The 25,538-nt window shown below is 38.9% G+C and overlaps 1 protein-coding gene and 1 pseudogene across 3 annotated transcripts in view; both read left to right on the top strand.

Annotated features, from left to right (window-relative positions):
* Rtn4 (reticulon 4) overlaps window positions 1–25,538 on the top strand; it is a 59,460-nt gene that overhangs the window by 31,704 nt on the left and 2,218 nt on the right. For 2 of the 3 annotated variants that reach the window (XM_052734575.1, XM_052734577.1), the window contains 2 exons: window positions 12,233–12,440; window positions 15,161–15,299. In XM_052734575.1, coding sequence (XP_052590535.1) covers window positions 12,233–12,440; window positions 15,161–15,299 — 347 coding nt within the window. Of the gene's footprint in view, window positions 1–982; window positions 1,329–12,232; window positions 12,441–15,160; window positions 15,300–25,538 lie in introns of those variants that run through there. The other variant, XM_052734578.1, reaches the window with a different exon arrangement.
* On the top strand, window positions 15,306–25,537 carry LOC128108255 (PAT complex subunit Asterix-like; annotated as a pseudogene).

Below are 25,538 nucleotides of genomic sequence, written 5' to 3'. Positions count from 1 at the left end.
GGGGATTTAGCTCAGTGGTAGAGCGCTTGCCTAGCAAGTGCAAGGCCCTGGGTTCGGTCCTCAGCTCTTGGGAAAAAAAAAAATTGAATCATTGGCATTCTGACCACTGAAGAACTTTGCAGTCCACACACTCAGAGCAAGTTTCAGAAAAAATGCCCCATTTCAGTGCAGTAACAGTCCTGAGATACATGTACCTCTATGCATGGATTATATACATTATATTTTGGCATGCCATGTATTTAAAAATATTTTAGCTTGTTGAATTGCCACTCTGCATTTCCTTTTTTGCTTATGCAAATGTTAGTATCAGGTAAACCAGTTGTAGAACATTAGAAAGACATTCTTCACTGGAATGAGTGCAAGTTTAATAAACTTTGAAAAAATTAGAAATACTGCAACTATTCATTTTTATGCTTATTAAATCATACCATTTTCATAGGATAAATGATATAATTAGCACATGACTATTTCCCCCCAGCCAAGGATCTATTAATAGTGTCTGCAGTACTCGGTAGTGATTATTAAAAGATTGAATTGAAGCAGGTGATAATTCAGATATCTGGAAGAATCTAGATTTCCAAAAACATAAAGAAAAAAAAGCTTAGATGGCTAAAATTGAAAATTTCTCCACTGAAGTTATTTATTTAATAAACATAAATAACTAAATTGATTTTTTCTCATACCTTCCAGGATGAGTGCTTTATAAGCCTCAGTAAACCCAGAAGAAAGGGCAATTCCCAACCTTGAAATTCAAGTTATTAACTCACTTGGATCAGTTCATTTCTATCTTGTGGGTTAACTGTTGATTTTAGTTTCAAGTGAAACTTAAGGGAAAAAAAGAAAAAAAGAGGCAGCACAATTGAACTACCCCTCAAAAGGAAAAGAGAAATCTGTGTGGGTGCAGACACAGTTCTGTATCCGTCTCGGGTGTGTTTAGTGGTTGGCTCTGTTGGAAGAGTCTTTCCCCTTTCTCTTGGTAGCTGCCCCTTCCCTGCAAAGGCAGCTCCATTTGGTATGGGCAGCAAGCAAATGGCTCGGATACTAAACAGATAGAAGGGAAGCATTAATGTCTGAGTATTAGTAGCCTAGTTACAGATTGTACTGCGTCAGCCTGCTCCACACCCCGAAGACGTCAGGTGACTCCAGTCCTGCAGCAGCTGTGCAGCAGGGGAGACTGCAGACTTAGGTTGAGGAAACGGGGATTTCATGTCTCAGGGAGAATTCCGCAGTTCACAGCTTTTCTGTTGGTATGCATAATTTGTAATTGCTGCTGGAGGGCAGATTGTGACAAGAAATGGATGGTCAGAAGAAACACTGGAAGGACAAGGGTATATCTTTTAATTATTCATTCGTTTTTATGTAACCAGTAAGATTTCCGTGGGTAAGCTGTGCAGTTTAGATAATCGACTTAGGGCTGAAAGTGAAGGCTGTGAGCATGTAATGCCAAAGATTAAACAAACAGCTGCCTTTTTCTGTGTTTTCAGAGTTGATCATATACAGGAAAGATGTCAATATTCTGTTCAGTCCTGTTTGTCAGGTTACTTTCTAATCTTGCATGTTGAAATTTGTATGGGATTAACATCTCATTTGTTGGTCACTTTGGTGTGGAAAATGTATAACTATTTCTGTAGTCGGTGATGGCATTTCTGTGACGACTTTAAATAAATGCCAGTTGGTGTGCCTGAAATTTATCTGTAGGTTTGTAGATAGCAGAATTGCATTGCAAGAGGCTTTGTTTTTGAAAATCGAATATGAACCTTTGAAGCTCTTACTTGAATGCTTTTCAATTTTTATGTATCTTGAAATTATTCAGATGTATACATAGTTTTAAATGCATATCTAAATTTAAAGTACTAACCTTTGTCCTTGTAATAACCAATCAGTGATCTTGATCCCCCTCCTCCCCCTTGAAAGCTTAGATCCTTTTGAATCTTAGTCGATCACTGTGTAAGAATTTAAGCCTGCAAAGTAGTAAAATGTTGACTATTGAATAGTTTAACAGCATTTTATTATGTAGCTTGTCAATTGCTGTTTAATGAGAGAGAAAGAGAGGGCTGTGTGTCTGAACACTTAGAATAAGTTGTCCTAAAAATTATTAGAACTGTTTTTAATAGGCTAAAAATAAACATTTTACTCAAAGAAGGTTTTTTGTTCTGTTTTCCTGGCTACTTTCACATTTTATAATTCTTTTAAAATGTTATTTCCTTCTAGAACAAAGTTAAGATAGGAATATGTTAAAGGCATTTCTACAGCTGAGTAACTGCAATGCCCTGCTTAAAAAAAAAAACAAAAACCAAAAACTTCTCAGTAAAAAAAAGTGGGGGAAAGGTGAATTTAACATTGAATTTACATGAGACTCTGTTAAGGGTCTTTTATTCAACATAAAGAGGAGGAAAATAGCTGTGAACATTTCACATATGAGCTTAATAAAAAGGATTTTTCCTTATCTTAGAAATGAAAAGTGAACCAATACACTAGTTTTTTGACAAGGTAAAATGATACCAATGATACTATAATAGATACTGAAAAGTCACAGTAGGGCCAATTTTGCAGCTTTCCTCTGTATGAATGGTTTAAATTGTAGACTGCTTAATAAAATGTTAAGCTTTTACTTAAGGTTAAGGTAATGTAAAGATATATAGACAAGAAACTATGATGCAGTAGAATCCGTCTTTTATCGGAGATTTGTTTAATTATTTAAAAGCCCTTAAACATAAACACAGATTCACTCTTGTTTGAGTACCTCTACAGAGGCTTGTCTTAATTATATGTAAGCCTGGTGGCCTGGCACTTTTTAGTGCCTTTTGTTTTTAGTGCTTGTTTGAGTCAGTCAGACCAACTTAACTATGTTTTTTTTTTTTCCTTATTCAGGGGTTGTTGATTAATGTTTTAGTGTTTTCTCTATTAGTTGCTAATGTTACAGATCATAGAGTAAAATTTAAATTGGAAATCACTGAGATGTGAAATCACTGAGATGTGAGAGATAAATGAGTTTTTCCTCACAAGCGAGGAACCTAGAAGCAGGAATCTAGCTGAGGAGTCTAGGTAAACTTAAAATATATATACTTACATCTGCTCCCCATTTCTGTACTCTTGTACCCCCAGATTTCCCAAATCTGACAGAAGTAACACATGCTCTGATTTAAGGGTGACTTTTGTTTGGTTGGTTGGTTTTTTGTTTTTAGGGTTTTTTTTTGTGAAGTTTTAAATGTGTTTGCTATTTGGGTGATTTGTTTTTTCTTATTAGATATTTAATCTTTTAGGCTAAGACCAGCATTATAATTGGAAACCTGAGGGTTCTTTTTCAGACACCTCCACTGAATTATAACTGGGTCCTTGACAACACAGCAGGAAAGAATTTTAGGACCAGACAGTAGGAAGAAGAATTGGTGCGTTATTAAAAGAAATTCTAATACAAGCACAAAGGTTAAGACGTGCCCCAGAAGAAAATACATTACCATGAGCACAGTGTGGACTTCTCAAAGAATTGGAATTAGCAGTAGGCATTATGCGTTTTGGTGGCACTCAAGGTACATCTCAAAGGATTGCTAAGAAACTTTCTATAAATGAGATGATAGAGTATGTCTGATGGTTCCTTGGGTGGGGTCAAAGTCTGATAAGATAAGTAAAATCAGGAGCCACTAGGGTTGACACAAGGGAATTAGGACTTTTCTGCCTCCCTCCCACCCCCATTTTCTTTTGGTAAGTGCGGCTTCTGATGAGATTCCTAGAAAACTGCAAATGTTAATTATATTGGAATTCTTGATTCTTAGTTGGTAAAAGGCTTCATCAGGGTGAGGGGCTCCTTTCCCTTCCCATCCCCATAATTTTTCCTGACTTCCTAACCACACCTGCTTCATAATCACTAAAAAGATATAATCAAGACAGTGACTAGGATTTTCTGGATAGAGTAGACTGTATAGGACAATAGCTGAAAGATAGATTGGGATCAAAGATGACAGAAAGTTAGAAGATCTAGATCAGATTTCCTCAGACTTCTTTCTGTTCATAAAAAAGATAGCTGTGATTCTAACTGATCAAAGCAGGTCCTACAGGGTATTTGGCAATCTGGTATCATTCATTTTATAATTGGGCAGATTTGCAAAAACATCAATCTAGGATTTCAAGCCTCAGTTTTAGTATATTTTGATTTTGGCAGGTAAGAAACTTCTTCTAAGATTTAAGTTTGTTCTATTGTATGATTTTAGGGGTCCAGTTTTGAAGTTCTTTGGTTTTTATGACAAGATGCCCTAGAAGACACTTGGTTTGTAAGAAAATAAAGAACTTTCTGGTGTTTTAAAGTAGGGAGTAATAAATGACAGCAAGTTCATAAGGTTGGTTTGTGGTGTTGTGTAAGTTGGAGAAGAACCTAAAGGCCTGTGTTTGGGATGACTGTGGCTATGCCCAGATAAAAGACCATTCTGAACCTCATCAGAAATAGGAATGAAAAACAAGTAACAGATTTGCGGAAACTTGGTGACATTTATAATAAATTGCAGGACTACATGAAGTTGCAATCAGAATGAAACTGTTGTGTTTAGCAGATACAAGGTTTTTTTTAAAAAACAAAACAAAACACCAAATTGAGTTCCAGACACTTTGAATTTGAAGTGATGGAAATGCCAAGAAATGATAAAGAATGAGAAACAAATGCAGAGTGAAGAAAAGTATCTTTTTGAAAAACTGAAGATAGGGAAGGAAAGCTAATAGCACCTACATTATGGAGCACCTGGAAAAGTTGACTCACAGCAGTAGAAGGTGCAGGATAGTGTAGTTGGAAGTTTTCCTGCGTGACTCCAATAAACACATAGAGGCTTATATTAATTATGAACTATATGGCCATTAGCTCAGACTTATTACTGACTAACTCTTACATTTAAATTAACCCATACTTTTTATTTATGTTTAGCCATGTGGCTTGGTACCTTTTCTCAGTTCTGCCTTGTCATTTGCTTCCTCTGTGGCTGGCGACTCCTGACTCCCTCTTCCTCTTCCCAGAATTCTCCTCTCTGCTTGTGCTGCCTATATTTCCTGCCTGGCTACTGGCCAGTCAGCGTTTTTGTTTTTTTTTAAATCAACCAATCAGAGCAACACATATTCACAGCATACAGAATGACAAATTGTCACTTCACCAACACAGAGGACTAGAGGGAGGATTGGCTGTAGAGAAGCTGTTTACTCTTATGCTTTTTCTTCCAATTTTTATTTTGACCATGTAGTATTTAAGGCCTATTTTTCCAAGATAGATGTGATTTCAGCCTTCTTTAAACTCCTTTTTTGATTGGCAGTTTGTGTCTTCTATTACCATTATGAATGGGCTCTTTTTCTGTAAATTCCTTGAAAGCAAAAAACCAGTGATTTCTTCACTGGTCCTCATTGACACTCAGCAACTTTTCTATAAAATGACAGAGCTTTAACAGTTTACTCCTGGCCTTGAGAAAACACTAATTGTTTTTTTGGATTGGGGATTTAGGATTCCCCTTTTCCCTTTTCTTGAAGGAGTGATGGAACAACAAATAAATTAAGAACTTTAGGGGACCAGAGAGATGGCTCAGCAGTTATGAGAAATGGCTTCTCTTCTAGAGGACCTGGGTTTGATTCCCAGCACCCACATGGCAGCTCACAACCATCTGTAACTCCAGTTCCATGGGATCTGATGTCCTCTTCTGCCCTCCATGGGTGACAGGGACACACATGTTGCACAGACATAAATGCAGGCAAAATACTCATGCATGCAAAAGTAAATACTTTTTAAAGAGAATTTTTTATATTATACCTGCAGAGAAGTCTTTTTTGTTGTTGTTATTTTTGCTTTTTGTTTTTCCAGACAAGGTTTCTCTGTGTAACAGCTCTGTGTAACACTAGAACTCTCTTTGTAGACCAGGCTGGCCTCAAACTCACAGAGGCCTGCCTCTGCCTTTCCCTAAAGTGCTGCGATTAAAGTCGTGGGCCACCATCCCCAAGGAGTCTTGTCATTTACATTTATTCTAACCATTTAGTTTTTTAGATAGGAAAACCAAAGATACTGAATTATTTGCATAGGACCATAAAGCTGTATCCTGAGGCCTTTATTTTGTAGTTTGTATGTGAACAACCAAAGAGTGATGGGAAAAAAGCTAATGACCATGTGTTGATATTTTACCCATGCATAGTCTCATTGTGGCAGCTTTTTGTATGTGGTATACCATTTACCATTTATTTTTATGTGATTACTCTTCAGTAAAAGAGCAGTAGTCTGTTACACCAACTGTGGAAAAAGGTAGGTGTGGTTAGTAGGATAATATTCTTAAAAAGATTGAGTCTACTGAGACCTCTACTGGGCCTGGGATACAATTTCTAAGGACTGGTTTACATACTTGAATGTAGGAAGAACACTTTAAGTAGTGAATACAAATTCTCTCTGTTTTTTTGTTTGTTTTTTGTGTTTGTTTTTTTTTAACTTGGTCTCATCTGTTGCTAAGATTTGGGCATCGGGGTGTTGAATTTTATTTAGCCGGTGTTGTTTGAGAGCTATGTTCTGAGACCAAACTACCCTTCTCCTCTTTATCATAGCCAAGGTGACTTATACTACTGGGTAAATGCCTGTATGTATGGACATATATTTCATTTATGTATGGACATATATTCCATTAATCTATTTAATGACTTTCACATTTACTTCTTATGTATGTGTGAGGTGTTGGCTTTTCTCAATATATCACCACCATCTTATTTATTTTGTATAAATACAAACCAACTCAAAGATGAAAAGCCATGAAGTGTTAACAGTCACCTCGCATGTCAGTAGGTGAGAGTTGAACATTGAAATGGATCTGGGGATGTCTCCTTTCAGACTACAGACTTGCAAAATTATGATTTTCTTTAAGAATGTGAGCAGTCAAAGCTATTGCGTGTACTCTTTCCATGTATGCAGTCTTTTATAACTAAAAATTACCAAGTTTTGGGCAAGTAAAGAGAGTTGGGTGGGAGTAGGTATGATATTACATATTAAAGAGAATATAGTTTTAACTTAAAATGGTATTAAATCTGTGGATTTTCATATGAATGGGAAATTATACCATGGTTTAGAAACACTAGAAATGTGAAGTTAGGGGTATTTTCTGCTTTGTTTTTGTATTGATCCCCGCCCCCCCCCATTTAAAATATTACTCATATGTGTGTATAAGTGTGTGGACGCCTCATGCACCAAAGTGTGGGAGATGAGAGGAGAATTTCCCTTGAGTTCTCTCCCATGGTGGGTCTTGGGCATCAGACTGAGTCTGAGTCTGGCTTGGCTTTGTGGCAGGTGCCTTTACCCCCTTGGTCATCTTGCCAGTCCTTTTTGAATTGGAAGCTGTATGAAGTAAAACAATAAATCAGTGGTTTTAATTACTAGTTAGTTGAGTGTGGTGATGATTTGGAAGTCACTATTTTCTATTTTTTTAAAGGCATTTTTAGAAATAGGGCTTTAAAATAGAAACCTGGCTTGAGGCTAACTTTAGTGTGAACTTGATCTAAGGCAAATGGAATAGGATGACTTGTGCATGTACAGCAGTTGGTCTGGCACTATTTTTAGTGATAGCAGCTCTTCTTACTTTGCATCGAGCCATCGAAAGAAAGACGAGTTCCTTAGCATTTAAATTTTAGTTAAAGTGCACTATACAAAATAATCAAAAGTTTTCTAGTTTTTCAGAAAATTTTGAAAAACAAAAATAAGACTGCAGGGAATAAGTCCTTTTTTTTTTTTTTTTTCCTAAATTATAGGTATTTATTTAAATTGATTGACATATATGTTTTCCACAGTTGTGAGGGGGAAATTGCTGTTCAGTTCATCTTGGATCTTTAAAAGGGTGTTCCATGAATATTTTATGTAAGAGTTAAAAGGTTCTTTATAAAAATAAGTCCTTTATCTGATACTTTTTAAAAATAAAATTTATGCATATGAATGTCTTGCCTGATGTATGTCTGGTACACATGTATCTGGTGCCATAGAGCTTCCCTCCTTCCTATATTTGTATGCATGTGTAGGAGTGTGTGTGTGTGTGTGTGTGTGTGTGTGTGTGTGTGTGTGTGTGTGTGTGAGTGATCCTGGTTCTATAAGAAACTAGGCTGAGTAAGCCATGAGGAGCAAGCCAGTAAGCAGCACTCCTCCATGGCCTCTGCATCAACTCCTGCTTCCAGATTCCTGCCCTATTTGAGTTCCTCTCCTTCCTCCCCAATTTGCTTTTGGTCATGGTGTTTCACCATAGCAATAAACCCTAACTAGGACAGTATCCCATATCTTTTTAATTTCACGTAGATATTCTCCTTGGCCTTTGTGATTCATTTCACATGCAATGATTCTTTGCCTATATCCTGCCCATTCATCAAGCATGCAGATGTGCAACTTTTTTTTTTTTTTTTGGCCAAACTTAGTTTTATCTTATCTAAAAAATCTTGTATAAAACAAGTATCTGTTCAAATATAGGTTACTTTTCAAGGACATGCAGAAAATGCGAAAATAATTAAATTTAGTAGAAAGGAAATGTGAAAACTGCCTGGCAGTGACAGTAACATGATGTGAATCACACTGTGCAACATTTTAAAGAACTTGGATGTGCTGACCTTTCAGTATGTACTGTGCACAGAGTGCTTTAACACTCTGTCTCGTTATATCCATGACCTGCCACTTCTAAAGTATGAAAAAACTTAGAATTTTTTTGTTTTTTCTCATTATTACATTATGTAATTTATAATTGCTTGAAAAGTAATAGGATTATGCACTTAATGATTCCATAAAGTTTATGCTTGGCATATAATAAAATGTTTCTAGGAAGGTTCAATTTTAAACCATTTAAGCTTTCTTCTACCCACAGAAACCTAGATCTTAAAAGAAGAGGGAGTGATTTAAAGTTGCATAGGCACAGGCTAGTGCTGATAGTAGAAGTTCGTTGATTAGGCCACTAATGGGAACTTGAGTGTAGGACTGATGCATGACTTTGTGCTAGATATGAGTCATGTTAGCTCCTGATAGGAAAAGAAATGCTAGAGGCTGGAGTCTCATCTACAGTATACAGTTGCAAACCTAGTACTCGGAGGTGGGTCTCTGAAGTCCTGGCCTTGGCCTTTTCTTTCTGCTACATTCCTAATATATAAAACAGATTAATTATAACCTTACCTAATCATTAAAACTCTTTGAATATTCTCTGCTGTTACACACACACACACACACACACACACACACACACACTCTACAAGTCTAGTAGTAATAGTCATTGGATGCTCTTAATAATGAAGCATAGTGAGTACACCTGCATTTACTCATCTGCGTTTGGCCATCCTCCCATTAATGATACTAGAGATTAATAAACAAATGCTTTTGAGTGCTTTGAGAACTAGACATTTTTATAAAAGAGCATTTTTATGTGAGTATAAAATGATTTGATATTAAATGAAAGAAAAAAATCTGATCCATTCTCAGTTGGCATTATCTTAAAATATTATTGTGTGTATTTGGGCATGTGTGTGTGGAGGTCAGAGGTCAACTTGGAAGTGTGCTCTTCACTTTTACTTGGGTTCTGAGGAATTATCAGCAAGCACCTTACCCATTGAGACATCTAAGTTTTGTTTTTGTTTGCTTGTTTGTTTTTTGAGACCGGGTTTCTTTGTATAACAGTTCTGGCTGCCTTGTAGATCAGGCTGGCCTCAAACTCACTGAAATCCGCCTGGCTCTGCCTCCCAAGTGCTGGGATTAAAGGTGTTCACCACCACTGCCTGGCAGGACATCTAAGTTTGAAAATTCTTTTTTTTTTTTTCTGTGTGGTTTACAGTGTGGCATTGTAGTTCAAGTTAATTAACTTAATCATAATGATGAAAATTTCTTTTTCTCTTTATGTCTTTACTACTTAAATATGTGGATAATAAAGGTGGTGATTTTGTGCCAATATTAATATCAACACAACAAGTATCAATCCTGAGTTTACTAGTTTATTATGCTTAGTTCTGTATAAAGTGTTTTATATTAATCATCTTATTGATGGAAAATCTTGATTCATTTTCCTCATGTAATGAATCACATCTCAGTGAGACTATTCCTATTTTTATACACAGTTTAATGGTGAAGCTCTAAGCGTAGAGGGGTTTAGTGACTTGCCTGGGGTTACATCGCTAGCAATTTAGCACTGCTGATGGAGTCTAGGTCACCCAGCCCTAGAGCCTCGAGTCTGGTCTTACATAAGACACTGTTATAGGACACAGGGGCGCCTCACAGGAATTGCTCTGCCATTGCTGTCAGTGTCATGTCACTACCTTCCTTGTGCTCCCATGAGGGAGGATGACATTATTAGAGCTTTTGGAAGATGTTAGGTCCTGCACCTTCAAGTTTCCTGGCTTCTTAATGACAGCTGGATCCCTCATTTTCAGAGTGTTTTTGAATTTCTTTCAGCTTCTTTGTCCCATTCTTGAGTTCTCTTACAGTGTAATATTTACTTTAAAACTTGGTTGAGTTGTCTCCATAAGTCACATAGCCCTAGGAAAGATAATCTAGCAATTGAAAAGAGCCTTAAAAGTATATTTCTCATTTTCAGGCTTCCTATTCATTTCACTAGATTGTCTTTCTGTTTTTGAGTTATGATCATGTTATGTATACCTGACTGGCCTGGCACTTGCTGTTTTTAGTCTGGTTAGCAGACTAAAAACAAACTTACAACCACCGTGCCTCTGCCTTCCAGGTGCTAGAGTGACACCATCGTGCCTTAGCCTAGATTGAATTTCAGTGTTTGCTCAATGTCAGAAAACTATTGACATTGCTGTGATCTCTTTATTGACTGATATTATTCATGGTGTCATTTTGACTGCACAGATTGGATGTTTCAAGGTCTGGTCAGTCTTCATATGCATTTGTAGGAACAAGTTGCATGCATCAGAACTGATATAGTTATTGTAGGTGGAAGGCTTAAAATAATAGTCTGAAAATAAGCAACAAAAGGGGCTGTGAATATATATGGAATGGAGATCCAACTCAGGACTATGCACATACTAGGCATATGCTCTACTGCTAAGCTACACTTCAAGCCCCACTTACTGAATGCTTAAGATATGTACTTGGGGGATTAAGGGCTTTGTAATAATGCTTAGCGTTTTATAGCTCACATATTTTCCCTTCCAAAAGTACCTCTGATGATAAATAGAAACCCTGCATATTTAGGAGTCCTGGGGATCAAAACTAAAGCAGCCCCTTAAATTGTGACTTTTAAAAATGTTACCTTCTTATCTTAAAATTACCAAAAATTAAAAATTCTACTTGAGTATATACATATTTGTTTTACTATAAAATGTGTAAAGTATTTTGTTTTGTTTTACTGTTTCCAGTTCACCATCTTGTGGCCTGTCAAAGAGCCCTTGGTACACTTCAGAGTTCTACTTGGGTTGAGTATAATCCAATCTTGAGACAACAAGCCTGTGGGTAGTTGAGCTTGCAACAGCCCTGTTTCTAGTGGCCAAACTTGACTGGCTCTGTTGGCTTGTCTGACTTCATACCACATGTTATGGGATATTGTAGTATGTAGAGTTGAGGTTTGTTTGGTGTTTTTTTTTTTTTGACCACTACAATATTTCTGACATTTTCTTCCCTTGAAGGAAATTAGTTTTTGAGATGTCTAAATGCTGTTTCCCCTCTGCCTTTTACTGTAGGTAACTTCTGTTAGTGCCAGGCTAAGATACCATTTTAGGATTTTCAAAGAGCTTCTAAAAGCCAACCTGTAAATCTCAGATTTTTCAGCTGTTAAAGTTTCAATTTTTCAACATTTTAAAAAATTTAATTTTGTATACTTAATTTCAATAGCCTTTTTAGTTTATATTATTTTCTCTGTAATTTAAATATCGTGAATAGTATGAAGAAGAAATGTGTCAAGATGATGACAAGGGACCTCTGCCAGGCCTGAGACGTTTAAGAGTAATGTGTAGCTAGAATATTTTGGTCACGTAGGTGGGAGGTTGGCACGACAGAAGGTGTGTGGTAAAAAGTACAAAATGTATTCGAGGCCAGCCTGGTCTACAGAGCGAGATCCAGGAAAGGCGCAAAGCTATACAGAGAAACCCTGTCTTGAAAAACCAAAAAAAAAAAAAAGTACAAAATGTAGCATTATACTGACAGGCAGCTTACAATGAGTTTAATGACCTAGGCTTGCATCCTCTGTATGTAGAGCAAATGTAAATGTGCTGGATCCAAATGGTTAGAATCATATTCTAATTTCAGACTTCTTTGCATTTTTAGTTGTTGACCTCCTCTACTGGAGAGACATTAAGAAGACTGGAGTGGTGTTTGGTGCCAGCTTGTTCCTGCTACTGTCTCTGACGGTGTTCAGCATTGTGAGTGTAACGGCCTACATTGCCTTGGCCCTGCTCTCTGTGACTATCAGCTTTAGAATATATAAGGGTGTGATCCAAGCTATCCAGAAATCAGATGAAGGCCACCCATTCAGGTGAGATGTCTAAAAAACGACAACAGTGTGAACAGGGTTAGTAGAGACTTCAGTCTCCTGCCTGTAGAAATATAGGCATGTGCTTTCTCGGTTGCTTAGAGATAATTATATAAAAAGCTCTATCAAGAGCATCTGCCTTTGAGATTTCTTATGGTAGAAAAGACTGGACTCATTTATTAGTAGATACTGGTTATAATGGATTTAGTTCTGTTGTCTTTACTGTTTATATTTGTTTGCTCCCTTGTTGATACCTTAAACACTATCTGATACTATACACCTTTTCCATTGCCCTCCACAGTCTTACCTACACTTTACTACCATTTTTCAGGGCATTACATGGAGAGGGGAAGAAACATGGTTGTAAATGGAGCTTCAAAATGTCAAAGTCATATGTTACAAACCATGAACAAGTATGATTTCAGAGCAGTTTTAATGAAATGTATGAAAATGTCATAACGATATAACTTCTAAATTATCCACAGTATTAGTTTTATATATCATCTAGTTTAAAGTTTTTTTTTAAAGACTACAGTTTTTTATTTTTATGTTTCTCTTTAAACATACCTTTTTTATAAAGGCATTTTATAGTCTTGTACAAATTCAGCTGACATGCCAGTTTAAGTTTGTTGAACAGTTTTCCAGTTGCCTAGTAGCACTGGTGCAGGTGGAATTGTACAGTTCGTTTACCTGTGTAAGGGGAACAGTGGTGAGCAGTGTATTACTCTCTCACATAAATGCCTGCCAGTGGCACTGACGCAGGATGCTGCAGCAGCAGAACCAGCAGCAGTAGTACAAAGAACAGAGTTCTAAAGTTGCTTCAGCCAAGTCTGTATTTCTAAGAATTACATATAGACAGGGCTTGAGAGATGGCTTTGTAGGTAAGACTGCTTGTTGTGAAAACAGGTGGGCCCAAGTTCTGACCTCTAGCACCTACATAAAAACTGGTCACTGCTGTGGATACTTGTAACCCAGTTGTTGGGAGTCAGAAACGAGTGGATCCTGGGAGCTTGCAGGCCAGCCTAGGCAAATCGTGAGCTTCAGATTCTGCCTCAAAGGTTTGAGGAAGACACCAGACACCTCCTCACTGCCACATGTAACCACATACACACATGCACATATACCACATACACTTATTTCATAATATAATTTCATAAATAAATTACTGCTGCCTTAAAAATTGATGGAAACTTTGAATATTTTAATTTGATATTTATTATTGACAGTGGTATACCAATGTCTTACAGTGTTGTACTAGTAAAGAAATATTCTTGATTCCAAATAGTCTATTTAAGTAGGGAAAATATGTCTGTATTCAGAGCTGGATATGGTTGATAATAGTAGAAGAAAACATTGTTTTGAGGTATGAAAGAGTGGTAGATTACATTGGGATATTAGGGACTCATATCTGATATGGCTTCATGTCTGGGTGGAATCTGAGGTGAGGCTAGTTCATGGTACAAGTTGTCACCAGAGACAAGAAGTGAACTTTGGGAAAATAGCCTGCTGCCTAAGGCATTATGGCTTGAAAAATGTTTTAAAATGACTCGTTTCTGGCTTCAAGATAGGGAACAGTAGGAAGGTTAACAAAAGCAGGTGGGCTCTGTGGTTGAAAAGTTGAAATGGAAGTGATTTGAAAACATCTCTTTATCCAATATCTGTAGTTAGAAACTTGACCCAGAGAATTTAAATGCTTTTTGCAAGATTACTTAGCTAGAAAGTAGCCAATCTTCTAATGCCCACCTGCGTTCAACCCAGACTCTTGTTATTTTAGGGCACTTAGGTAAGGCTGATCTGGCATTGACTAAGAGAATAGATTAATCAGAAACAGGTTTGTATACTGTTCGAATATTTCAGTGTGCAAATAACAGACAGTTAACAAGAGGAGACATATTTGGGGCATATTGCAAAGGCAGGTAGGAGGCAGGGTTGTCTCAGAGGACACATATGAGGAGACATAGGATTAGTTTGGGTGTTGTGCTTCAGATAGGAGAATAGTTTAGCTAAAATGTCATCTTTGAAATAATGACCACTCCCAAATTCATACCTTCTTAAATTTAATGTGTCTACCCACTACAGCATACATGAGGGTATGAAAATAGAGAGTAAATATTAAGTTTTATTGGTGTTGCCACTGTACTTTTAGCAGCTACTTTACAGTTTAGTATTTAGCATTTTTGACAGTGAAATGAGTAAGATCTTTGATAGTAGAACCTAATGAGATAGTGTAATTTTCTGAGTGCTTTGGAGGCCCGGCTGTGTTAAACACTCTACTCATTAAATCCTCATGATAACCTCCATTTTAAATGAGGAAGCAGGTTTAGAAGATTAAGTTTGCAAAGTTAGATGCCTAAGAAAATGATAACACTTAAGATTTAAACTCAGATCAGCCTGCCTTTAAAACAGGCTTCTATTTCTATTTCAGTTGATAGTGCATACCATTAAAAGTACCTTGGGAATTTGGATTTTGTTTATTTTGTTTGAGATACAGTTTCATTCTGTAGCTCAGGTTGGTCTTGAACTAGCAGCAATTCTCCTGTCTTAGCCTCTCAAGTGCTGGGATTCTAAGCATGAGCCACCACAGCCAATTTACTTTTTTTTTTTTTTTTTTATAGTAGGCCTTTGTAGTAGATTGTTGTAGATGTTAATCTGTTTTATAGATCTGTAATTACCAGTTGACATTTGGGGATCAGTGGCAGTTATGGTCGGTTTTGTTTTCTTAGGGCATATTTGGAATCTGAAGTTGCTGTATCAGAGGAATTGGTTCAGAAATACAGTAATTCTGCTCTTGGCCATGTGAACAGCACAATAAAAGAACTCAGGCGCCTCTTCTTAGTTGATGATTTAGTTGATTCCCTGAAGGTAAGTTTATTTTACTTTTCACTTTGCTATATATAGAATTTAATATCAGAAAGGCTAATTATATAAAATTCTATTTTTCTATACTCAAATAAATCATGAAGATGGAATGAAATCACATGAATGTAAATTTAGGTTTTAAAATTCAGTGACCTGTGTTTAGATTTGTATGAGAACTAGTTTGCCATTTTTCTTAAGAAAAAATGCTTTTAGAAAGAGAAATTGAGAAGAAAAGTGGGTTGGTGACTTCTTCAGATGGAAGTTCATTTAGGGTTCCATAAAATGACGCTGCCTCATCTTGTCAGCACACAGAGTACCCCTGCGTAGCAGGGAGAGAATGGCACAGTGTCTTCTTTAAAGGTGATAGATATCAAAGCCGCCATCCTTCAGTTGCACACTCTATAGGGAAGGGTCTTTTTGGGTAAACTGTGTGGTTGATAGGTAAATGGCGCTGGTGGTGGTGCTGGTTACCGGTGGAAAAGCCATGAGCCACCGCCACTACCAGACTACCAGAGTTACAGAGAGCTTTATTAGAAGGGAGAAAGACGACGGGAGCAGAGCAGGGACAGAGGGAGGGTGGGGTCCACGTCAGGCTTTTTTTAAGGCGCAGATTGTGTGACCACACCATGTGCCGTACGTAGTCGCCTGTGCCCCCAGTGCCGAAAGATGCAAGACCCTAGCTGCTCATGTGCAGGAGTAAGGGCAGGATCCTAACAGTGTTTCCACATGAGAATTTGCTTTCTGCATATTACTGTATACGGGTAGCACAGATTCCATCAGCTTTTTTCCACTGTGTAAGTAAGTATACTTCATTAGTGCAGGGTATTTTCTGATTTCAAAGCTAAAAACTTAAGACTCAGGTGGCTATGGGCCGGGCATGGTGACACATGACTTTAATCTCACTATGCAGGAGGTAGAGGCAGGAGACTCTGTGAGGTCAAGGGCTAGCCTGGTATTCAGAGAGAGAGTTCTAGTAAGTCCCTCCTCCTCCTGCCCCCCTCCAAAAAATAAATAAAAATACATTGTAGCACTCAAGAGTCTGAGGTCAGAGGATCAAGTTTTAGAGACAGCATTGCCTTTTTAAAGAGAGTTCCTGTGTGTTAGCTTTATGTGTGTGGTCCTGTTTGTCCATTGTAGTTTTTGATTCCATGGAAAAGCAAGATTTTCTGCTGGAGTCCAACTCCAATGGGGTTCAGGTCCCAGAGAGGGAGGTATGGAGTCAGTGAAGGGGAGGAAGAGACTGACAGGATCTGAGGGTGAATCGGGATGGTTGCCACTTTATTGGGGGAAAAAAAGGTACACCTTTATATTCTATAATTGCACAATAGTTTAGCCACAAGCAAGGTTGAGAGCAGACTCAATGATTCAGGGAAGAAAGCGGCCATCAACTTTATCATGACATTTTTCCTGAGACAAAAGTAAGTTGAAGAAGTATCTAAAAGCCTGTTGTTCTTTAAGGTTTAGTAACTCCCTCTGGCACCTTTTAATCTTCCTCCTGAGCAGTCTCAGCCTTCGTGGTCAGGAGGTGTCAACCAAAATATCTGCTTTGGGGGTGAAAAGGGAATGTTTATTCCAAACTGCCAGGGCTGTCTCTGGGGAAGCAAGGAGGAGCTCTGATGGGGCATGTGAGCAGGGATTGAAGGAGTCTAGAGGCTAGTATTGACCTTGACAAGTTAATAGGCACCACAGTCATAGTCAATGGAAGGGCCAGAAGTTCCTCCTGCCAGAGATAAGGAGAATGATTGCCTGTTAGCAAGCAGAACTTTCCTCAAGCCCCTGAGGGAGTGGGGGCCCAGTACCAAAGCCTGACCTTGGGAAAAGAACCAGACACTCCACTACAAATAAGAGCAATTTCTTTTCTTGAGGGGCTGGGTGCAGCGTTTGCACCATGTAGAATAAATAAGCACTGAGCTGTTTCCTAATTGCATTCCTTTGTGTCTTAGTCTTACCATATGGGCTTGTTCCCCTCCTACACTCCCAAAGGGAAGGTCTTACTCTCTTTCTGTTATACCATACCATTCTGATTCCTCTATATTTATTAACTGAACTCTTGCCCTTAATGGCTTCAGGCTCTGGATCTGGGCCCATTGTTTCTCTGACTGTCAGATGTGCCCAGTTAGTAAATCTTTAACTTCTGTTCTGGGTGTAGTCAGGGGGTTACACTTGGTGTAATGGGGATTTCTGTGTGCAGAGTCATCATGCTGTATGGTTCCACAGTGGCAGGGATTTTTCCCAAAGAAGTATTTTGTTTAAAGAGATTGCCATTGTATACATTTTCATCCTTCATCAAACCCACACAAAATTCCCCAAAGGAAGAGGCATAAGGAACTCCTATAACACACAGCGAGAGTCGTTAAAATGAAAGTCAAGGTGGTGGAGAGTTGTGATTGCAGTGTTGAAATGCTGGAATTGATCAAGCAAGCAGTGCTCACCATGTGGAAAATTTCCTTCTGAGAATGGACTCCTAAAAAAAATTTTTTTTAATCCCAGCACTCAAGAGGCAGAGGCAGGCAGATCTGAGGCTAGCCAGGTCTCAGAGGGAGTTCCAGGACAGGCTCCAAAGCTACACATAGAAACCCTATCTTGGTGTATGGGGGTCTGTGTGTGTGTGCACATGCTATCAGTTTTTGATTGGAATTACTTTGATTTCTAGTTAATGTTAGTCATTATGTGGCGCTGTGTTATTCATTAAATGACGCTGTTTACCGTGTGAGAAAAGCCAGGAGGCACAACAAAACCCACTGTAAGAGTTTATTAGGGGAAGAGGAACAGAGAGGATGTGCTTAGGTCTATGGAAGATTGTGCAGGGAGAGAGGAGGGAGGGGTCTGTGACCCACTTTTTATGGACTCCCCCCCGCCCACGCACATAGCTTCGCCATGCATGCACAGAGATTACACAATCATGCAGCACTCAAGGACGGAAGGCCCTGGTATGACTAACCATCTTGCCGGCGTATGCACGGTCATGGGGGCGGGGGCTAGGAATTCTATCAGTTAATACAGTAGAAATATTTTAATTTCAAGAAAATAAACTCATTTTATAATAGACAAGCTCTGTAGCTTTGATAGAACAGCTTTTAAAGAAACACTTGAAAACAATTTATCTAATTCCCTGTCTTCATAAGAGCCAGCTGTCTTTGGTGTCCTCAGTTGATAGAATGTACATTTTTAGATTCTAGGTCATAATTAATTACTTGTATTTGAAACCTTCCTCCAAAATTGAAAAATTTAGTCACTCTTGCAAACACATGACAACACCCCCTCTCCGTTTTCCACTTCCTTTAAATTCCTTTTCTCCCTTTCCTCCAGTTTGAGGGAAGAGTTGATTTCAGCTGTCATCAAAGAAATGATCCAATTCCAGGGCACTGAAGTCAGCACCTGAGATGAACTGGCAACCTAAGTGTGCCTGGTCGACTCTAGGTATTGACTTGGTCAAAAAGAAATAGGGCATGTTGTTACGTATTCCTCTCTTTAACTTCGTGCCTAATGGTTCCATTCATTTTACTCCTGAAATAATAAGCTTTTTAATCCTAGACAATATTTCAAGTATCCACAAAATGATCAATAATCCATTTTCTGGTCAATGAGTATGGGCAAAATCACCGTAGAAATACTTCTTAATCCATTCATAATGTAGCTCAGACATTAAACATTCTAAGCCTTATTCATTTTTCAACATTGGGGGTCTTACACTGCTGCAGCATTGCCCAGGCTAGGCTGGCTCTGAGCTTCCGTTTCTGCTGCTAGAGCCAGAGATGGGTGTTAGAGGTGTGTATCACCTAGTACTGTGACAGTGGTGTTTCTTACCCAGTTAAGGGTTAGTTCAGTTTTTGTGATTAATCTGTGTAAGGAGCTTTGGGGAGAGCTCTTGTTTTAAAAGTTATATTTTATATAAATTTACATGGGAAGGTGAAGGAGCTGGAGTTTTCATTCCCTGAAGTTCTGATTTAATTTTTCTGGGAACACTGAATGGAGGATGGCTGTTTTAGAAAGTTGTGCTATAAAACCCTGTTTGTCCCTAACTCCAGTTTTAAAAGAAAAGTGTATCATACCTGCTGGTGTATGTCATCTTTGACACCCTAGAGGGAAGCTTGACTAGGTTCCTATCTTGTAAGCCAGGCATGTGCATGTGGGTGTGCATGTGTGCGTGCGTGGTGTGCATGTGTGGTGTGCATGTCTTCGTGTGCCATGTAGTGGTCAAAGGACAATCTGGTGTTGGTCCTTACCTTCTATTGTTAATCCCACCAGTTGAGAATAAAACCTCCACCACAGTTTAAAGCCAAGTTTGAAGCAAGCTTTAATTAAATTCTGGCCAGGTCCATGCCTGTGTTCCCAGGAAATGACCCCAAGTCATGTTTTGCAAGGGCTTAAAAAGGAAGAACCTATAATGCACCACATTTCCCATGAGATCCAGTTGGGAGCAATACATCCTGATGTACTTCCTCCTGTCCACATACCTCCCATGCACATGGGATCAAGCACATGCAGATGGGTCAAACAAACTGGTTTAGGGGAGTGAACACATGTGGCTTGTTACCCCCCATAAACAACAGCCTTCAGCATTTCAGGAACTATCTGTCTTTGGACAAGGGGCTTGCAGATCAAAGGCATTTTTGTTTCATGGATCTTTTAGGCACAGTAATTAAAACTTAAAATGTAGCTTTGGCTCTCACACTACCTCATTTTATTTGATTGCCGTCTGCTGTGTGTACTGAGTTACTGGCTTAGAGGCTCCTGGGGTTCTGGATCCTGAGAAGGGTGAGGTCAGAGAACCACCTGACCTCCAGAACAAGGGGACCCTTTGGAATACCGAATCCAAGAGATTGTTGTTTAGTAGGGACTAAGAGCGGGCATTTTCAGTGGGTTCTTACATGTGTCTGTACCATGGCTTTCGGTGATAAAGACTAGATTTTGTGTGATAGTGGATCTGTGACTTTCAGTGAAAAAATGGTTCTAGCTGCAGTTGCCTGATGTGTAACTATATTGTTTGAGGATATGCTCTTAACTCTGTGCCAGGGCAAGGGATCCTGAATTCCAAGAGTAACTGATCCAAAGGAACATTAAAAGGCTGTGTTAGCACACACACATCTCAACAGTTTCCTGATATATTTCTTTGGCTTTTGGAAAAATTAGAAGGAAAATGTAGAAATAGGTAAGGTCATTCAAGAAAATGGGTTAAATTGATTTTTAGAAAGGATAAGTAATTTTCAGTGTTTTAAAAGAGTTTTTAATAGTCAAAGTTGCCAAAGCATCTGGAATTCTGTTGTGTGCCCTTCCATTTTCTTTAAATATGTCTGTCTTTCCACAAATGAAGCATCATAACTCTGCAGAGTTCTTAATATGGTGTGTTTAAATTTTATTCTCAAAAAAAAAATTTATTCTCTTATTCTCCTGGAGGAAAGGCGAACAAGACATTGGCCTTGCCTCTTCCAGTGTTGGTTAAATTCTCATCACACTTGGCTTCTTGTGGTCTTCCTGCTGTCAGTCAAGCCCGCTGTCCTCAGACGCTGAGGGTTACTTTTCAGAGCTCTCCACCCATGTGTAACCTTGATGTGTGACTTGGATGAAGAAAAAACTTTCAATGTGAGGCAATATGCAGTAGAATTTATTAAAATTAAGGCTAAGTGGCCAGAGAGGACGAATAGTTAAGTGTGTTCCTCTTCCAGAGCACTTGGGTATGGCTTCCAGCACCCATATTGAATGGGTCACAACTGCCTGGAACTGCATGCATCTCCACAGGGTCCATCCAGTGTTTATTTTGGCCTCTGTGGGCACCTGCACACATGTGGCACACACACGGCACATAGACAGACGTGGTTTGCACATGAATGTGCATCCACACACAGATAAATTTTTAAATCTTAAAAAAAATATAGAAATGTGCTCAAGGAAAAAATAAAGCATGCCAGAGAACAGGTGCTGGCTTTTCAAGGGACAGTCACAGCAAAACACCCCACCTCATGTTTTTATTTTTCAGTGTGTGCACAGCCTTCCAAGGCTGACATGTGCACTGTTATCCTCTGAATCACTGGGTCATCTCCCCATCCTCTCCTCTTAAACACTGTGCAGAGATGTAGTTCATAGCAGTTGAAAGTCACAATTTTCTCCTATAAACCAGGTTGTATGGTGGCTTTATGAGTTAGTTTGTTTAGGGAGTGCTAGACATTGAAAGTTACATCATTTTGGCCCCAGGTAAGCAGTGTATTACCATCCTTGATGTCTTTTGAAAAGAAAATGTAGGGTAGGGTCTCAGTGATGCCTGTAGTTTTCTGATAGGCAAGCCAGACCCGGGGTGAAAGGCCTTTATTTCCCATGCTTTCCTTCCATGTCTTTCCATGATTGCCTTAGATTTCTTTCCTTACTCAATGCTAATTCTAATGGCATCTGACTTTTTTAAATTTTTTGTTTCCTTTTTATTTTTATTTTGTGTGCATTGATGTTTTTCCTGTATGTGTACCTGTATGAGAGTGTTGGATCCTGGAGTTATGAACTGTTGTGAGCTGCCATGTGGGTGCTGGGGATTGAACCCAGGACCTTTGAAATAGCAGTCAGTGCTCTTAACCACTGAGCCATCTCTCCAGCCTGGCATCTGACTCTTGATCATGTATTTTCTAGAAACTCCAGTGTTTTTGTTTTGGGCTATAACATTGAAAACTTTTTTGAAATTTGATTTCCTTCTTAGAATAGGAATATGTGATTATATTGGCCTAGAATACTTGAATGGCTGCAGTATGTAGGACTGGGTTTTGAAGACTATCTCCCACTCACTCCCATAAGAAGGAGAATGCTTGTGTCTGATTGCCTCAGTCGTCACTTGCTTTGTGTATGTTACTTTCTTGGCATCAAAGACATTTGATGCTAAGCTTCTGTCTGTCAGAATTGTCTGGTTTTAAGAGTGTCCTTGAGGCAAGTACCATTTGAACTTTTTGGACAGTTGTGGAATCTTGAACTGCTCTTTTTGTATGTTTAGAGTACAATCTTATGAAATGACTGTAATGATCAAGTTAGGGATTGTTAGCTTAATGTGTGCTGCTATATGCTTTCTGCCATGGTTAAGGGCATCTGTCACTAAAGCAGTTTCTTCTAAGATGTGGAATGTTGACTCTTTCTGTGGGAGGCTAGCTCCCACCTTTTCAAGGGTTCTTAGGAGGAGGAGAGAGGGATAAAAAACATATTAGATAGAAAGATGAGAAAGACAGAGACACAGGATACCTTAGGGAGGACCTAGGTCTATACCCAATGGCCTTTTCCATTTATTCAAAAGGGCTTTTTTATAACAATGCCAAGGGGCGGGGCCAAAGACCTCCCCCTTGCCTAGATCAAAGCACACTGCACAGTCAAGTGTACCCTTCCAAACACCTGGTAACCATGCCCATGGGCAAATTATCCTCTTATGCAGCCCTGCTGGATAAGGCAAGCTCAGATTCTCGGACCCTGAGTAATTTGGTCCTCCACATCTTTCCCTGTAGACTTGTATGTATACAGCGATGAATGAAAATAGTTCTTTGGCTCTACTGTAAACTTGCTCAAGTGCATAAGTTATATTTAGTTTCTGGAAGCTATAAAGCTGTGAAAGGGGAAAGATGTGCTAGTAGAGTCATCCTTCAAACCTTTCCACCAGAGGTTCTGCAACAGTGGCTAAAAATGGGAAGAATTTCAAACTTTAATTTCAGTTATGAGTGCCTGACATTTTCTTACTTGGAGATTAGAGTGTTGCTCTTTGTAGAATTAATGGTGGTTTTAGGCATTGAAAAGATCTTTTAATCTGTAGTAAGTGTGCTTATGAGAATTTGAATGCCACTCCTTTCGTTGAATGAGAAAAAGATATTCCTTAGATCAAGAGTAGGGAACTAGCAGTAAAAGAGGCACGATGTGGTTTTCAGTTTGCCATGCCTACCAAGAATATATCTGACCCATGGAGGCCCAACAAAGTACTGAGCTAAAAAGCCTAGACTGAGTGAGTGTAACCCGATGCTGGAATCTGCTCTGCATGAGGCATAATCTTGAGCACTGCAGCCTCGTGTGTAAGCTGAAGTGGTGTGCTTGGGTTACTGTCTACTGTGCCTTCCTTTGTCGGCTTCTGCCAACTTCTGGAGCTCGGAGGACACTAAGCACATGATGAGTAGCTTCCTGCTCTCAATCTCTGCAGTGGAGACGTCATTTGCAGAATCCTCCGCCTATGACTCCCTCATAGTGATGTCACCTAGAGGGGTTGGGTCCTGGACTCCTGCCCACCTTCTCTGTGGTCTAACCCTTGGCTGCCTCTACCCTGCCCTCAGCTGCTGTCTTAAATTTGCCTGAATGTGGTCACTGGACTCCCAGCAGGATGGAGGGAAGCTGGTCCTCTCGATGGGGTTCTGTTTCTGCTTTGATGAAGGGGAGGAAACTGCAGACTTCCCTTTCACCCCCTCTCCCCGGCCACTGTTAGGCAGACTGTTCATGTTTTTAAGTGCATGTACTCATTTTCTGTTGAAATCAGTTGACAGAAAAATTTTTTTCACTGCCTGGGATCCAAGAGTGGTGGTGTCCATTTTTAAAAAGTTCAAAACAGCAAGCAAAAAACATTGTGAGATAGGGGCCCATAAACCCTGTTTATTATGTGGTTCTGTAGAAAGTTGCCAATTCCAGCTTTAGTTAATGGAGGAGCTTACTGTTGTTACATATACATAAATAGTCACCATAGGGCCTGGAGAGATGGCTCACTGGCTAAGGGCACTCGCAGAGGACCTAAGTTCAATTTCCAGCATCCTTATGGCAGCTAACAACTGTCTATAACTCCAATTACAGGGGATCTGACGTCCTCCCTGGGCACCAGAAGGCCTCACATGAGCAAAACCCTCACACACATAAATTTTTTTAAAAGTCACCATAGATGGTGGTATCATGGTAATATGTTTGTCGTCTCCTAAATCAGTTACAACAGCTGCGGGATACAGCAAAAAGCTTTGCGTTAGGGAATGTAGCAATGCAGGGGTTTTCCTCTTTATGATATAAACAAGTGGCGAGGGATGTATTACCTGAAGGAGTTAAAGTGGATGAGAACGTTTCTGGGCGTGCTCCAGAAGTGTAATTTCCCACCATGAAGTGTAAGCCACCGACAGAGGAAAGGATACGTCCTTTCTTGTATCCTGTATTAATATATTAATACAGAAATGTGTCTTTGAAGGTGCCCGCCTTTCTTGTGGTTACCAAAAGTGCTGATCATGAATGCTGAATAAAATTAGGCTAGCTTAGTGCCTGGCTTGAAGGACTGCTTTAAACATGTCAGTGAGCTGTATGATATTGCAAGTTTTAGAAATGAAAGAAAACTTTACAATCTTGTCGAGCCATTCATGAGTAAAGAGTGTGTGTGTGTGTGTGTGTGTGTGTGTGTGTGTGTAAAATAGTTATCAAAATGAAATTGTGTTTTAGAAGCAAAGCCTTTACAGACTATTTCATTTGCTGTTTTATTTTTTAAATCTCAAATGAGCCAGATTATTAAAAAAAAAAAAAAGTACAGTTTAGTTTATTATGACCTCTGGCCCCTGGAGGAAACAGTGAAACCTATATTACTGTAGTTGGACACTAGGCAACTTAGTAACCTTTCTGTGCTTCAGTGTCTATGTGCTGAGGTGATAAATAGATAATGTTAAGAGGGATAAATGAGTTTGTTGTGTCCAGCACCTAATGTTTGGTAAGTAAAGGCAGTTAAGGGAATAGTGATCAATTACATTAATTTTACATCAATTACATTAATTACATTAATGTTTACATCAATTACATTAGATAGTAGTATAAAAGTTTGAGATGCCCCTTCCCTCTAGGTTAATTGTGGTCCTCAAACACCTGAAACTTAGCACTCTTTGCTCCATTGCTTATCACATGCCTGCTATTTTGGTGTCTGAATTACTCAGTTTGTGTATTTTCTCAAGCATCTTCAGCATATCAGTCAGTAGTTAATATTCAGAGTGCTTTGTTGTTCTTCCTATTGAAAAGCTAGACAGTGACAGCTGGAGGGATGAGCAGGGTGTCCCTGTCCCATGTTTTCTGGTGTTGAAGAATACAGTTCTTCTCTTAGCATGTATTCCAGTCAAATCCAAATTTTGGTCTAATTAGGATTCTGAATTAAGACTGGTAATAGCCTAAGTGAATATTTGTATGACTTAGTTTTCAAGGTCTATGCCTTGTTAGATTGGCATTTAGATGGATAATTTTGGGGGGAAAGTTTACTTGAATTTTGCTTATCATGGGCTCTTGTTTGCT

This window comes from Peromyscus californicus, unplaced genomic scaffold (genome assembly GCF_007827085.1).
Source record: "Peromyscus californicus insignis strain IS unplaced genomic scaffold, ASM782708v3 Scaffold_13__1_contigs__length_99412109, whole genome shotgun sequence".
Lineage (NCBI taxonomy): Eukaryota > Metazoa > Chordata > Mammalia > Rodentia > Cricetidae > Peromyscus > Peromyscus californicus.
Note: the sequence above shows the minus strand (reverse complement) of the source record. Positions and strands in the feature narration are given on the sequence as shown.